The following is a 16,678-nucleotide window of genomic DNA, read 5'->3' as shown; positions in this document are numbered from 1 at the left end:
TCTCAAATGCGGAATTCTCAGTTGCAATGCGCCTTATATTCTTTTGCCTTTTTGCCAAGTGGGTATACAATGCATAAATACATAAGATAAATAATTTATTGTCTATTTACTAATAAATAAGTTGTTTCAACATTATGAGCATTAAATCCATTGCATATTTTTTTTTCTCACACATTTGCGTTTTTAATCAGACAGTTCTCTGTCGAGAATTATAGTAAAATTGTTTGGTTTTAAATATTTATCTTAATAATATTAGTGCAGTAGTATAAATTCTGCTATGTGCGAAGTAATTTTCATGTTTGTAATAATCAGCATACCTCCCTCATATTATGGTGGGAAATAAAAGAGGAAAAAGTATACCGAGGCATCGGGTCACTGACTCAAATATCTTGCAAGTTGATTTTTTCCTAAAAAAAATCTTAAAAGCTTTCTCACTCCAAAATGCCGTTTTTAGTTCTTTTTTAAGCATGTGATTTTTTATGTTTTCAATTGAAACAGAAAAGGGTCTGTTACGCCCTTTATACTTCACACATTCAATTAAAATTTACATTAATTTTTATGTACAATGTGCGATGAAAATGCAGAGATTAAAAAGACTGAATTAATTTATAAAGAATGATTTGTTATGTTGTGTTAATGTTGTAGTATGTTAATTTTGTGTGGCGCATGGATACAATACAAAATTTTCTTATGAATTTTCTTTTCAAGAAGACTTTTTATTCTTTTAAGAATTCTAAGAAAATATCCAGTTTTATTTAAATACCCCTAATGTTTAATCTGATTTCAAACAAGCTAATAAGTTTTAAGTATTTCTTGAGCTGAGATGTTTTATTATTGCGAGTATTCTAATTTCATGAACTAACTAAGCCATCGAGCAATAATATTTTTCTTATAAATTGCATAATTGACCCAAATCTTTGCAATCCTTAAGTAGCATGTAGCATAATCTTAATGTATGTGAGTATGTGCAAAACTAATTTATATGCAAGCAGAATTTCAATGAAGAGTAAAGTGAATAAACATATAATCTAATTTCATCCAAATAAGTTAAAACGGATAATTTTAAATGTGACTAAATGTAAATGCAATACAACATCGAGCACATCCACATGACACTTTGGCACTGTCTCTTGTGCGGTAAAGCGAACAGCAATAATGTGCGCACAAGAAGAAGAGACGGGGTTTGGTGGATAAGGTATGATATTAAGAGATTAGTGTCTGGGTCTTGTCCCATGAGAACGAGTATATTATAATTATATCCAATAAATTTAAATCCACACAGCATCACAGTATTATAGAGAAATTATATTGAATTTCAATGATTCCCATAAAAGACTCGTTATATTCACGTACAAATTTTATTGATTTCAAAGTATACAAGCATAATTTTCTATGCTGATCATCAGAAAAGGACACGACCTCGTTGTCTGATATAATTTATTACCCCTCCACATATCAATTCAAGATCGACCTGATTAATTTTCATAAGAAAGTTGCACTGTGCATTTCCCTTTATTTGAATTTTTACGCGCGTTCTCCATTTCACGTGAAGTGGCAAAAAGTCGCGCAATGATTACATTGTAGAGGTAATGGATTGTAGGATGGTATGTATTTGTTGGCATATGTAAGAAAAATCAAGAAAATAAAGGTAGATTTTTATTGGAAAGAAGGAGACACCATAATCTCTTAACAAATGGCATTTTTGCTGTGCATTTTATTGCATCTGTGGCATCTTCTGAATGCAGAACTTAATCAGACCAATTTTAGTTTCATTTTCTCTTTTTCATTTTTAAATGCTGCTCAAGCACCACGAAAGCATATTAATTGGTTTCCATGTATTTTTTTTAATTTTCCGAGAATGAAACTATTTCAAGTGAAACATGCTCAGTGAAATCAAAAGTCCATATTAATTTTGAACATAAATTATATTCTTTAAGAAAACCGCTAGAAGAATGCAGTTCTCACTGCGAATGCTTTCATTTCTCATTTCAGCGGATACATTTCAATTAAAGATTTCAATTAAAAACGCACAGCTGAGAATGATGGTGAGAGATTTTTTTACCGAAAATTTAATTAGTGTTTTACAAAGTTTACATTATGCTTCTATTTTACACTGTTAAAATAATTAATTTCGAAAATTAGCATAAAAATTAATTTGCAATAAGATTTTTTGTAAACAATTTAATTATGAGTTACGAGACTTATTCTAAAGAAAAAACATATCCTTTTAATACGATTAAAAAAAATAAAAGAAAATTGCTCTCAGAATTCAGATAAAGTGTTTAACCATTTCTTACAGTGTTGCAGAGTCTATCAAAGTATTCATGAATATGCTTCACGTGTCGGTAAGATTTAGTGCTCTTTAGTATTGTATCATTTTCAAATTGATTAGTGCATAGTTGATGTTTATTATATCATAAAAGCATACACACCGTGCGTATGGTCAATGGAAGGTAAGAAAAAAAAGAGTAATGTTCCTCCGCAATGTGTATTGTATTCCGTGTTGTAAAAAAAAATGGTGCTACATTCATGGGATCTTCATTAATCATGGCATAATCGAAACTCTCTCAGGTCTGTGTGTTCTCCTTTGAAAAGACTCATGTGCGATAATACACGCATTATGATTAACAAAAAGCTGCGCCGCGTTCTTACAACAAATTTCCATTGTAAACACTTCGATAAAATTAGTTATAGATTTATTTTTTTGCACGTTTTTTTGTAGAACAATATCGTGATGTTGGTGAAAGAATAAAAGTAAAAAGGTATATAAAAGTGTTTGAGAGTGAGAGATATTTAGAAGAGATTTCCATAAATCGATACAAGCCACCAAAATGTTGAATAGACAATTTTTTTTCTCTCTCCAAGTATCACCTCTAAAAGGGCACGACGAAGAACTCAATGGGCGGATGATGCATAAAAGCATAACATTGTACAGTAATCAGGCATAAAATAAGCAGAACAGAAAAAATCTAACTGTCCAATATATAGGCACATCGCAGGTATAATTGAAAATGAGGTGTATTGAGAAGAAGATATGAGTGATGATTAATAAATTCATTTGAATTGCTGATTTTTTTCTCACCTCGCAACTTTTTCCATTGACTCAGCTAAAGTGAGAAATTTGGAATCTATATGGATTGATTTGACCCACATTCAATCCTAATTTGTTCTCAGCGTGTGGATTGAGAAAGTTCTTCCTCGCGCGACTCCAAGAAAGTTCCCAATATGTTTAGTTGAAGTAAATCGAGTGTTAAGTGATTTTTTTTGCCCATTTCTTCTTTTTAAATAAATAAACTATTACAATGAGATTTCACAGACTTATCACGCACCAAACACTCCAATAATCACCGCATTGTACATTCTTGCATTTGATCAACATTTTCGTTAAACATTATGTGGCCTAAAGCGCTGTGTTTGATGCAAAATCTATCACTTTCCCTCCAAGAGATCTCAATAGTTTTTATTTTGCCAATTGTGCATTAAATTAAATTGGACATGGACACACGTTTGTGCGAAAAAAAGAAACATTGATTTTATCGGTTTGTAATTGAATAAAACTTTCTTTTGTGTTAAATAGATGTATCTCTGTCCATATTCAGTGATCGAAAAGTATAAGGAGAAAAAGTCAATTTCCACTATACTGGGGGAAATTTGACCAGGCAAATGAGAGCAAATATAGTGGAAATTACACTTATGTGACCCACATGAATGGAAATAAGTTTTGTAAACTGACGTGTTCTTAAAAACAGCAACTCTTTCATCTACAACAAATAATGTTGATTTATGGTCTTCCATTTGCCATTTGATGTAATTACAAGGAAGTTAATCGCATTGCAAGATGAGCCTGGTGCACATTAAGAAAGAAAATTTAAAGAAAAACTTTTTATTCACACAGGAAATACTGATCCTATTTTATTGAGCGCAACTGTAGTGCAATCATCATATAAAAGATATTGATGAAAAGAAATGACCCAATTTCGCATCAATATTCAACATAATTATTATTAATACAACTTTCATGTGCAATATTGCAGCATCATAAAAAAAATATATATTTTCGCATTGAAATGCACAAAAGAACGGACTTTTGTGTTAAACATTGCTTTTCTGTAAAATGTAAAAAAAAATGAAGAGAATTGTACAAAAATCATCATTAAATCTTTCTCACTTATAGACCCCTTATAATGCAAGCAATATGTGTTAGAATTTTATAACACTTATGAGTATTCTCAATCATAATTCTCACCTCCAGGGTATTTTGTAGTGTGAGGAAAAATCGCATATAGCCTTAAATATTTATGGCATATTATACTGACGATTACTATTTTCGTTTCACATGTACAGTTACAAACATATTACTAAATATTGTAATTATTACAAATTATTCTACACTAATCACATTAAATAATAACAATAATTGAATTAAACTCCTCTAATTGCAATCTGATGCGCTTTACTTTCCCTCCAACATAATTATGTGCCACTATCTTCCGTTTCGCCATGTATTTCTTTTGCAAAACAAATATGTGTATATTTCCATACATATTATGATAAATATGCACATTATGTGGTGAGATGGTATATTTACATTCAACAGAAATTACTTCCGAAGTCACACCATGTTCCCATTTTCTACTAATTCAACTTCAACAAAAAAAAATGCATTTTCCATCCTTTCTGTTGGCACATTTTTCTTTGAAAAGAAAAAACTAATTTAGAAAATTCTAAATGAAGTTAACTTTCTAAAATGGGAGCAACTACACATAATTTCAAATTAATGTTTTTCTTTGAAGTCTTATCTTAAAACAATAGAATATCATCCATATATGGAAAAAAATCTCATGTTAATCTTGACAATAGGCGTAACCCGAAGAGAAAGAGAACAAAAAGAAAATTCCTAATCATATAATTAAAATGATTCAGCAAAATTTTACATTTCAGAAGGGAGTTAACTTCTACAAAACGTGCTGTGAAGATGTATGTGGTCAATATGAGAAGAAGAAAAAAAGCTATGAGCGGCATAAATTAAATTAAGACTTTTATCTTTTCTGGAAGGTAAATTAAAAGCAAACACGTTAGAGGATAAAATTTAAACCATCTCTCACAATTTTAAGATGATTTAGTGATCAATTTTGTAAAATAAACGACGAGCAATAATTTTCAGCATTGGAAACACAGAGAAGGAGGAGAAATGCAAAATTGCAAAATGTAGATCCATGTTTAGTGTCGGATTTTGGCACTTGATTAAATAGTACGCATTTACTGCCTAAAGGCAAGAAATTGGTAAAGGTTAGGTGAAAAAAAAACAGGGCAAAAGTATTGTATTATTTGAAGGCATTTTGCGTTTCTTTTGTGGGTAACTGATTCTGCCACACCTTACATAAATACTTTTTACTCTGTCTGGGTCAAGCTCGCAATTAAAATTATTACTAAAGTTACTCGCACAATACAAATCTTCTTTTTCTCTGTGAGAAGAGATCTTTGAGATGATCTTCTTAGAGAGGGATGTTGAGGTTTGGTTTGAAAGGAGGTTGGTTTGAAAGAAATATTTTGAATTTTTTTTCTTGATGAAATTATAAAATAAATTAAAATTTTAATGTTGTTTGTTAAAATTATTTCATTGAATGCACATATTATTCTACAAGAAAATGAAGTACACCACAATATTGCAATTTCTTTACCTTGATTTTCAGAGTCATAAATTTTATTAGAGACTTTTTTTTGCTTCTTAATCCTTCTTGCGTTTTGCAAACTGCGAAAGCATAAGAAAGTATTATTACCTATGCTCTTTGAATTTGTGAGCATTTAACATCTAAGTTGCATGGTTATATGTATAGGAAACCAGTCTATAAAGTTTCTTTAGACCTTAGCCACAGAGCTATTCCCCACACAATATATACAACATAGAGGAAAAGACTAAAGTTTGGTGGTCGCAGAAGTTCAACGTCAGCCACATTCGTTCATCATATTCACAATCGTATTATATGAATATAAATAGAAGATTTATATGAATAAAAGATACCCATAGCGAATTTGAGATGCATTCAAAATAGCAAAAATACCTTCATGCGGTGCACGTGATAAATTCTAAGGATTGCAATCTCACGCAGGAACTTCCTTGCAGAAGCAAAAGTGAATCTCTGCTGGTGATGCAGAGAGATGATGCGCTATTGGTGGAACGCTACTAATGTGAGGTGCGTGTGGCGTATGTGACATCAAATGGCTACATTAACATTGTCGGAGCAATTGGTTTGCCTGATGATGACTACGGTATGGATGCCGTGCAATTATACATCATTACGGACTATTAAAGATGGTTGGCGGTGTTGGGAATGAAAAGCCTCCAAACTGATGTGAGAAGTTTTCATGTTTTTTTTTTCTTCCCTTCTCCTTTGAATTGAGGGGCAATCGAGAATTTTTGGGCAAGATGAAACAGGTAATTCCAATTTGATCACCATCATTCAACTCCTCCTCATACTGTCCAAAAAATATTATTCCGGTCTATTGGACGGTGAAGAGTTGGACATTAAATTGCTGCGAGAGATGACAAAACGGATATGAAAGTATTATTTAGAGCTGAACTGGTGGAGAGGAAGTTGAATGGTCAAAAAAACAACAACGTCCATACTTTATTAGCATATCTCAGCGATGATGGCTATTTCACTTCAATTTCCATTGTAAACTCCTTCGCGTACATGTGTGGCATGGGAAGATGCAAAAAGGCAATAAAAGCCATACGAGAGTGTTCACGCGCGCGGGAGCAGAGAATTCAGTGTTGAGAGACCTTAATGGAAGTCTCGTCTCGTGCAATAATTAGCTGAGAGTTGATGAAGAACACTGATACTTCCACACCATCAATCCCAAGCATGGGGCTCTGTACTCAGCCACACTATATACCAGTGAATCTGGATTCCTTCTTGCTTCTTGTGGCTTTGGAGATGCAAACCATCGTCTGCTGGTGTGTACAACACAACTCCCAATATGCCCATGAGCCACACTAATTGATTTATAAAATAAATGCATGTGTCTCAAGAAGTAAGCTGGGCATGAGGTGATCATGAAGATGGCAACTTGCTCCTGGTATATTTTGTAATTTTCATCGCGCAAAAGAATTCATGGCATTAGCATGGATGATATCCGAGAGAAGGTGTGGCGAGAGAAAAACTGTACGCTGACAAATATGAAAATGGCAAATAGTTGATGGTGATAATGTCTTTTTTTTTATCCAACAACATATACCTCCTATGTGCCAGGAATGGTATAAATAAATTATTAATCTCGATTAAACCACACACTGCCTTCTACAGAGTTCCTAATCCTCTCTCTCTCCGGGATGATTTACTGCATCATCTTCGTATGGTTTCACACAATCAAGATACGGTAGCAACATACATATATACATAGTAGGTAAGGTTTATTTGTAAATTGTGCGATTTCCACTGTGAGATAACGGATGGCTTTTCCTTAATTGAAAGCGATCACACAGTATTTCCATTGAGGAGAAAAACCAATCAGCTGACTAAGAATGTTGCACCGCGATCCTTGCCATAATTTCACAAACCCCCAGCGTTTTTCTTCCTACAACACATATCGGACAGGTCAATCAACAATTATCGTGAGTGCTAAATCATCCTTTCTACAGGTGGAAATTTTAATATTCACAGCATGTGATTTTTTCCTAGAAGATCCACCCATTGCACCTGCATTGGCTATATATGAACCGCACAATTCAAAGGAAAAAAAAAACCTCACGCGTCATGTTTGTGAGCTTTGTGCAATATATCCGCATTACTTATGGATCTTCTTCCAATAAGACCTAACAGGAAGATTATAAATTCAATCAATCATTTTTTAACAAGTTTTAAATCAGAATTATATTATGATCTGTGAAAGATGATAAGTTCAACATACATCATTTTTATTTGCAATCTGTCGCTTTCTTTTTTGCCTCGTTTTAAAGTAAATTTCGCAAAAGTAATATTGTGAACTTTTGAACTGAAAGAGTGATACACAGTGAAGATTACAAAATGTAGGTAATAAATGCAATCAATCAAGGAAACATCATACGTCACTTACTGATTAGAGTAGCGATATACATATATGTAAAATAAGCCTCTCAAGGAGTTCACATCGAGTTCGTGAGTGATGGTGATTCACTCACAACTCGAGACTTGATTGGATTGATTAATGAGTGAGCGAGTTTGCAATTCCCTCGCTGATAACCATTGATCAATCCCCAAAGGAGTTCCTCCAAGTATTCACGACGACTTGTGCTCCATTAGTGCACAAATGACAAATCTACGGTATTGTGGTCAATTTTACCTGCCAATATGCGTACCTTCTCTCGCTCCCATCGTGGTATGGATCAAGTTGCGCGCGAGTAGGTGCATTTTCCTTGCCAATCTTTTAGCGCGCAAGAAGAAGACTCTCCACCACCATATACACTGATGACCAACAACAAGAGTGCATTGGCAACAGAAGAAAAATCCATTTAAATGCAAATTAATTGCTCGTGATCGTTCCCGACAATCCATTGAGCCCTTCCCCCACACCGCACCCACCCCGTTGCGTTGCGCATGCCACAGCAAAGAATATGTTGACTGATAAAAACAGCAAGAAAACCTTAATAGAATGACAAAATTGCAATGTGCAACACACGCATGACATTTGCATTGGACAAATTGTTAAAGAGAGTTCCTACTGTTCGTTAATTTGTGTGTTACGTTGGAAAATATTCAAAGTTGATTTCAATGTTCACTTTTGCAATTTGCCACATCTTCTCTTAGCATTGCGGAGTTTTGTGGCGAGAATGAAGAAACTTCTTCTTCAATTTGCCATCCTTTTGCATTCCACCCATCCCCGTGTGCTTCGCCTCCCGCCCCACACCCCCCCCCCCCCTCGCAGATGTGAATTGTACAAGTGCAAAGTGTATATTGCTGAATGAGTTTAAGACAGAAGCCTATCATCATTTACCAGTCCCCGCCAATAACAGCTATATTTAAAACAAAGAGGGTCTTCTCCGCTGATTCATATAAAATTGCAATTAAGATCCAGGGCAAAAAGAGGAGGGAAATTCCGTGAGAAAAGTACATTTCCTCACGTAAACCCATTTATCTCTTATGCATAAATATATTCAACTGTGGGTATTGAAGAGCGCGCAGTTTCAATATTTGGAATACCTTTTACATTTTTTTTATTGCTTCCACGAATGTATCCAAATTAATGCTAAAGAGTGAACCAAGTGGCGCTAAACTGGTGGTAGATACATAATATTTCTTCGTTCTTTTCTTCTCAACATTTTTTCTACAATTTACAGACAAGAAAAAAAACACATAATTGAATACATAACTTTGCACGTGTAAAAGAATATTTACCTGAAGGAAAAATTAAGCAATTTGTATGTTTTATTTCCCAAATTAGAGTTAAAAGACAGCAGTTGATTTTCTTCTCTTTTTTGTTCTCTCACAATATGCATTAGGATCGTTCAATTCTAGCATAAATCAATAATTTTCGCACTGTCTACCGTATTTTGCAGAATTAAAAAATAAAAATATTTTTCAGGTGTGTTCTGAAATTCCCCCGAGAAGTTCAATGTGACTCGAGAAGGCAAATTGAGCGGTAAAAATTAATCTGAAATCTCTTTTGGTAAATTGAGAGGTATGTATATGTTGTATAGTAGTATATATTTTTTGCACACTACACAGTGGCACATGCCTATTGAGGTAGGAAAGGGAGGGGAGGCAGTCAATGAAAAATGAATAAACACACATTTATGAATCATTGAGCCATGCGGGATGTGTGAGGAAGTGTGAGATTACCGAAGAGATGCATTATGCAAAGGGATTCAATCAATTAATCCATGTCCGGAATGATGTGCAGCAGCAATAAATCATGTTGCGCAATGATTTAATATTTGCACATCTTTCGGCTGGTCAGTTTTGTGCGCACTTGGAAGAAAAACGATGATGCCAAGTAAAGTGACCTGTGCCCGTAGTCTATATCTCCTCCTGCGAATCTGCACACACAACTCTTTACTACAACGACCAGAGTGAGACACCCGGAGGGCATTTTGAGTGTGGCTCTATAGCGGATTAAGCGCTAAATGTATATGAGGGAAAGGGGGTTGGTGTGCAGCGGAAGAAGACAAGAGGAGCAAAGAGACTTTTCAATGGTTATAATTCAAAACATAAATATATAAACTTCTCATCATGCAGAGACACAAAACCGAGTCTGCAAATAAAATTCTTGAATATTATTGTGTATTTATTTTCTACAATTTCATATCTTTCTATGTACATAAAATATACCTAGGTATACATTTAAAAAGTTTTTGCGCATCAGATAATCTCTGTGACCAAAAGAAGAAAAGTTTGTCTCTCCCTCTCACTTGAGTAGGTATCCCAAAGGTGCCTCGGCACTTGCGGAAAACGCACTTGCGGACTTGGCTGATTTTACGACACTTGCGGACAGAGAAGGCTACCTGGGTACGAAAGGGATTTACCCTAGACATATGCGGACTCCGGAGGGTAGGTAGAATTTTGAGCATCGACAAATTTTGCCACTTGCGAACAGTATGCGGCCAGCAAAAGGGGCCTTCTGTATGTGTGTGATCCGAAGGCGCAGTGTGGGTTGTGAAAACTTTAAAAATTAGCTAATCGTTCATTAATTCAAAATTCTTCAAAACGATTTTTCTTTTACGATTTTTAGCTCTCCATGCCCCTGCCCCAAGGGGTGTTTATCTGAATGAAAATCTTCGGATTATTCGCTAAAAATTCGGATGATTCGCCAAGATTCAGATTATTCGCCTAGATTCGATTGATTCGCCAATATTCGGTTTATTTGTTAAGATTCGGTAGATTCGTCTATATTTTTGATGCACAAATATTACTTTTTAGGCAAAAAACTATAGCTTTTAAACATTTCGCGTATTATAGACGTACCTAAATATATTTGTTTGAAGTTTTTAAACTTGGTTTCAAATTTAGAACGATTTTTTAAAAATAAGGGAGTCTCAAATCGTCGTAAAATTCGATTCCCTAAGTTCGGGTTCAAATTGTGCTTAAAAGCACATTTTAAGTCACATATTTGCGTAGTAGAACTGCTTTTTTGGCCTGTAGGCCGTCCAGCTTTTTGTTGGTCAAGCATACTCATCATTTGTAGGAAAACTTCAAAGATATTCTGTGTTAGGTGGATTATATCAAAAAGTACACAGTTGCGAGGAAACTCCACAGATAAAAATACTCAACAGTTGGGTGAAAACTCCACAGATAAAAAACTCAATAGTTGGTTGAAAACTCAATAGTTATAAGAACTCAATAGTTATAAGAACTCAATAGTTGGTTGAAAACTATTGAGTTTTTATAACTATTGAGTTTTTATAACTATTGAGTTTTTTAACTATTGAGTTTTTTAACTATGGAGTTTTCAACCAACTATTGAGTTTTTTTAACTATGGAGTTTTCAACCAACTATGGAGTTTTTTAACTATTGAGTTTTTATAACTATTGAGTTTTTATAACTATTGAGTTTTCATAACTGTTGAGTTCTTATAACTATTGAGTTTTTATAACTATTGAGTTCTTATAACTATTGAGTTTTTTAACTATGGAGTTTTCAACCAACTATTGAGTTTTTTATCTGTGGAGTTTTCTCGCAACTGTGTACTTTTTGATATAATCCACCTAACACAGAATATCTTTGAAGTTTTCCTACAAATGATGAGTATGCTTGACCAACAAAAAGCTGGACGGCCTACAGGCCAAAAAAGCAGTTCTACTACGCAAATATGTGACTTAAAATGTGCTTTTAAGCACAATTTGAACCCGAACTTAGGGGATCGAATTTTACGACGATTTGAGACTCCCTTTTTCTTAAAAAATCGTTCTAAATTTGAAACCAAGTTTAAAAACTTCAAACAAATATATTTAGGTACGTCTATAATACGCGAAATGTTTAAAAGCTATAGTTTTTTGCCTAAAAAGTAATATTTGTGCATCAAAAATATAGACGAATCTACCGAATCTTAACAAATAAACCGAATATTGGCGAATCAATCGAATCTAGGCGAATAATCTGAATCTTGGCGAATCATCCGAATTTTTAGCGAATAATCCGAAGATTTTCATTCAGATAAACACCCCTTGGGGCAGGGGCATGGAGAGCTAAAAATCGTAAAAGAAAAATCGTTTTGAAGAATTTTGAATTAATGAACGATTAGCTAATTTTTAAAGTTTTCACAACCCACACTGCGCCTTCGGATCACACACATACAGAAGGCCCCTTTTGCTGGCCGCATACTGTTCGCAAGTGGCAAATTTGTCGATGCTCAAAATTCTACCTACCCTCCGGAGTCCGCATATGTCTAGGGTAAATCCCTTTCGTACCCAGGTAGCCTTCTCTGTCCGCAAGTGTCGTAAAATCAGCCAAGTCCGCAAGTGCGTTTTCCGCAAGTGCCGAGGAGCCATCCCAAAAGATTCATCTTTCTCTTTATATTATTGCACATTCTCCTCAATTGTATATTATGTACATAAATATATATGCAATGTAGGTATATATTCTTTTCCTCAATGCACATCGAGGAAGAGAGTGCAATGTAAATGACTCATGAGTCAAATTGTTTCGAATGTTATGAGCGAATCCTCCGCATTGAAGTATATTACCCACTTGAGCGATCTTTCGCCGAGATCTTCCACCGTGATTTCTCATTGGGAATAAATTCTAAATTGCCACATATATCATAACACATTTCCGCTATCATCTGATTCATTCGCGATAGGGAGAATGACTTTGAGAATTCCATGGGTTATATATTCCACGCGGTGAACCGCGAGGTAGCTGCTATATAGCTTGAAGAGCTCCTTTGACGCCTCTGTGGGACAGTTTCAATGATCAGCAATTAGATAAGACCAAACTCACGAGGTGGTGCTAAAATGTTATCCCCCATTGTAGGATTAACCGCGATGAATGGGAGTTTTTGTTGTTGTTGAACTTATTGGGAAAAAATTTTAAATATAAATTCTGGCGGTAATTGCAAAAGACAAATAAGGTGATAAAAATGAAATTTGCACGCATTCTTGGTGGAAACGCTTAAAATACACCTTCTTATTGCTTTGGCGTGCCTCAAATCAATATTTATTAATATTTCATATTGAAGAGACATTTTATAGTCCATAAAATAGGTGATTTAAATAACAATTATTTTTGCATAAAATATTCCCATATTTTCATTTTTCACAGCCATCTCATTTTCATTCCCACCCATTGAGGTAAGACCAAAGGGGAAGGTAAGATATATATGAAATAATTTGAATATGATGGCAAAGAGGCGTTTTAATTCTATTGTATAACCACTTTAAATGCATTCATAAATACTTTATGATCATACCACTATCACGGTGGTGCGTGTAATGTACGTAAAGCTGAGGTGCATGATAAATCTCACTTTTAGTGCTCAAATTCAATAATAATTGTTTGTAACACTGTGTGCATTACAATATTAATATATTTTCATTTTTATTAATTATTTTAATTTTATACAACCAAACAGTTCTGCATTAGAGGAGAAAATCTCACCTAAGGAGAGTCGCGGCGTGATTTTTTTTTCATTGAATTATTCAGTGAGAAAAGTGCAGTGTTACAATTTCTTTTCAAATGCATCCGATATCATGTTATTGCACACCTCGTCTAAGCGATAAATCTTTTTTTTTATTATTATTATTTCGAGAAATATTACTCTTTTCCAATTGCATCGGATACCCCCTGTAATTCCCAGTGACACACATTGCAATTATTAAATGATGCGACGATGAAAAATTACGTGCCATTTTCACAGACAACCACATACACCGGCTCATTGGGTGAGGTGAAGAGTTGCTCGAGATTGATGCGTGTCTCGGAAATATGGTATTATTGTAATTATGCCTTTGCTGAAGTATTAGAAAACGTTTTATATGGGAATTCTTTTCTTTTTCTTATACACCTCACATAATAATGTACGAAATAGCTAAAGAAAAGATTCAAGCAAGAATGCAATTCTTTTTTTTTAGCCTACCATAAGCTTTAACCATCGCATCGCCGCCAGTAATTCAATAAGCGAAAAGATTCCGTGACAAGGAGTAGCTATTTAGAGGATTTGGTGTACACTGTGGGTGCATTTCAGGGGCACGCATATTAGAATTTTCCCAGGCTCGCAATAATTGAAATGTTTTTAGTAAGTTTTAGGTTTTTTTTTGCTTCAAATTAAAAAAAAATCATGAACTTTGTTTTTCAAAAAAATATTTAATTTGTATTCACTTTAGGCTATTAACCCGGATATATTAAGTTTAATCTGTTTTCTAATTTGCACTATTTCCTTTAAGTGCATATAAATTCATCGAATGCATAGGAAACGCATAAAAACATTTTTTTCTTACATAGGTACGATAAGAAAGATGAGATAGTTTTGAGATCTCAAGAATTTATCATTGATAGAATTACTTAATATCTTTTATTTTGATAAAAAAAAGGAAAAGCACAATGTAGTTTGAGGCTAGAAATTATATATCTACAAGAACATAAAAAATATCCTTTCCATGGATATGTCCAAGAATTTTGCAGACTGATTGCAAAATCTTCCAGAAAAGTCATTTTCAATTAAATATTCTTAAAAATTCATACTCTTTATTTAACCGAATTCATTTGACTTTTTTGAAAATAATTTTTTATACACAAAATTAATGTCAGGTTAAAATTATTTTTTTTCTGATCTATTAGGTACTGATTTTATAATATAATTTTTGAATTGGATTTTCTTTTACAAATTCAATTAAAATGTTATTTTGAGCTTCAATTTTTGTTTCAATAATTGTTTTTAAAAATGTGCTAAAATGTGGTTAAAAGGCTCAAAGCACTCAATGCAATGGGGTGAAAAAACTCACATTTTAAGATCCTTATTTGATTCAAAATCTTTGTTAGGGCTTGAATATTAAACTAAACTCAAATTTTAATTTTCTTGAACTTTCCTCGAATTTTAAACAGATTTTTCAATAAAACTGATTAACCTCCTTTTTGATCCTTTTCACCCCATTTTACAGCATCCAAAATTTGGCAACAGGACAAAACAATGTGCTCAAGAAAATGCAAAATTGGTACACCAAATTCACAAAATTCCGCCCCTTGGCACAGGCCACGGATGCGCTCTCTTCAATGCAATCAATTTGATTCTCTAATCAAGTTCCGATCTGTGTGAGAATTGAGTGGAAAATTGGAGTGAGAAAATCATGAGAATTGGCATTAAATTTTGAGGGTTGGGTCTCCGACGTCGGGAAATTTGCACTCACATGTACCGTGGAAGCACACGAAGAGTTAAAAATCAATAATTGGCTGGAATTTTCATGCCCTATTGTGGGGGGAAAAATGCAAAACACAAACCAGATGGGGTAACAAAAAGCATCGCGAGTTTTATTGTACATATACGTTTATAATTTTCCTTTTGGCACATAGAAATCTATAAATGATATGAAATTGACCGGCAAAAGGTGCTTTCTGAGAATAAGAGAAATATTCGCGGAAGAGTGGGAGAAATCCCCGCATTGATAAATATTTTATACGGTACATTGCATGCCGAAGAAACCGAATTCTCGGAGATTCCACACTCATATATTGGGGTGATTAAGTATTTAAGGTGGTCTGTCGGACGGAAAGCGGTTTGGGTGATATGCACAAAAGTCTCTTACCTTAGAATTAATGTAATCCTCCTCATGATGTCTTACGAAGAATTTTTATATTCTTCCAGATTTTTATGTTGTTTTTGCTATAATGCTCCTTGTGCGAAGACAGCAATCTCCTCGACACTAAGCCACTTGTCTGTGCGGAGTAATTGAAGCGACAAGATGCCTTAAAAATTTTACGATGCTTCCAATATAATTTTCCTTCACCAAAAATTTAATAATGATTTAATCACACTGAAATTATTTTTTTTCTTAAGAAAGCAAAAAAAATCCTCAAGAGCACAGGCAAAACAAATGGGGAAAAAGAACTCAATGATCGTGAGATGTGTTGTGTGGTGAAAGAAGAAATGATGTTGAAGTTGCTCCTCCGGTGATTCACAGCAAACTGTTTTGAATCACTATGTTGCTCCTACTTTTATTGTAACGTTACCAATGTGTTATAATGCTCTTGACACTGAGAGTTGCCTCCATGGTTTGGTTCTTGTCTTTCCTCGCCATACTCTTTTTCTCAGAGTCTCGCAAGTGTAGCCCACACACATAGACAGCACCGCACTGTGTCCATCCACCTCTTCTCCAACTTCTTGAGCACGTCACTTCTCCAGCTCAAGAGCAGCGATGGAAATGGCAAAAGCATGGCCAGAGAGATGGGAACCCACGCGGCTGCAGACTATACACACTCATTGTGCTTCGTCAAGCAGAAAATAAGGACAACTCTATGGAGCATCGTGTTTCCCCTTTTTGCGCAAAACGTCTGTGTCCGTACTTTCTATTGCAAAAACACTCTCTGGAAAATTCTAACTATGAAATTTTCCTGAATTTTCTTCTGAAATTTTATTAAATTGGTTGAGAATGATTTGAAAACTTTATTTAAGATTTTTTTAAATTAAAAATAATTCTTTTTTTTGGTATAAAAAGTGTAAATTGATTGAGTATTTTCTCATGGTAAGAGGATTAAAATCTGCTTGATTATT

At 34.2% G+C, this 16,678-nt stretch overlaps 3 protein-coding genes across 7 annotated transcripts in view; all 3 read right to left on the bottom strand.

Moving 5' to 3' along the window:
* The window catches only part of LOC129790159 (uncharacterized), a 241,887-nt gene extending 225,771 nt beyond the window's left edge, over window positions 1-16,116 (bottom strand). For 3 of the 4 annotated variants that reach the window (XM_055827525.1, XM_055827536.1, XM_055827543.1), the window contains exon 1: window positions 15,714-16,110. In XM_055827525.1, coding sequence (XP_055683500.1) covers window positions 15,714-15,739 — 26 coding nt within the window. In that variant the 5' untranslated portion in view covers window positions 15,740-16,110. Of the gene's footprint in view, window positions 1-15,713 lie in introns of all 4 variants that reach the window. The other variant, XM_055827515.1, reaches the window with a different exon arrangement.
* LOC129790048 (solute carrier family 35 member B1 homolog) overlaps window positions 1-16,678 on the bottom strand; it is a 766,332-nt gene that overhangs the window by 225,771 nt on the left and 523,883 nt on the right. The gene's annotated exons all lie outside the window — the stretch shown is intronic.
* The window catches only part of LOC129790119 (T-cell leukemia homeobox protein 3), a 442,143-nt gene that overhangs the window by 225,771 nt on the left and 199,694 nt on the right, over window positions 1-16,678 (bottom strand). The window lies entirely within an intron of this gene.

The sequence above is a fragment of the Lutzomyia longipalpis genome, chromosome 1, assembly GCF_024334085.1.
Source record: "Lutzomyia longipalpis isolate SR_M1_2022 chromosome 1, ASM2433408v1".
Classification (NCBI taxonomy): Eukaryota; Metazoa; Arthropoda; class Insecta; order Diptera; family Psychodidae; genus Lutzomyia; species Lutzomyia longipalpis.
Note: the sequence above shows the minus strand (reverse complement) of the source record. Positions and strands in the feature narration are given on the sequence as shown.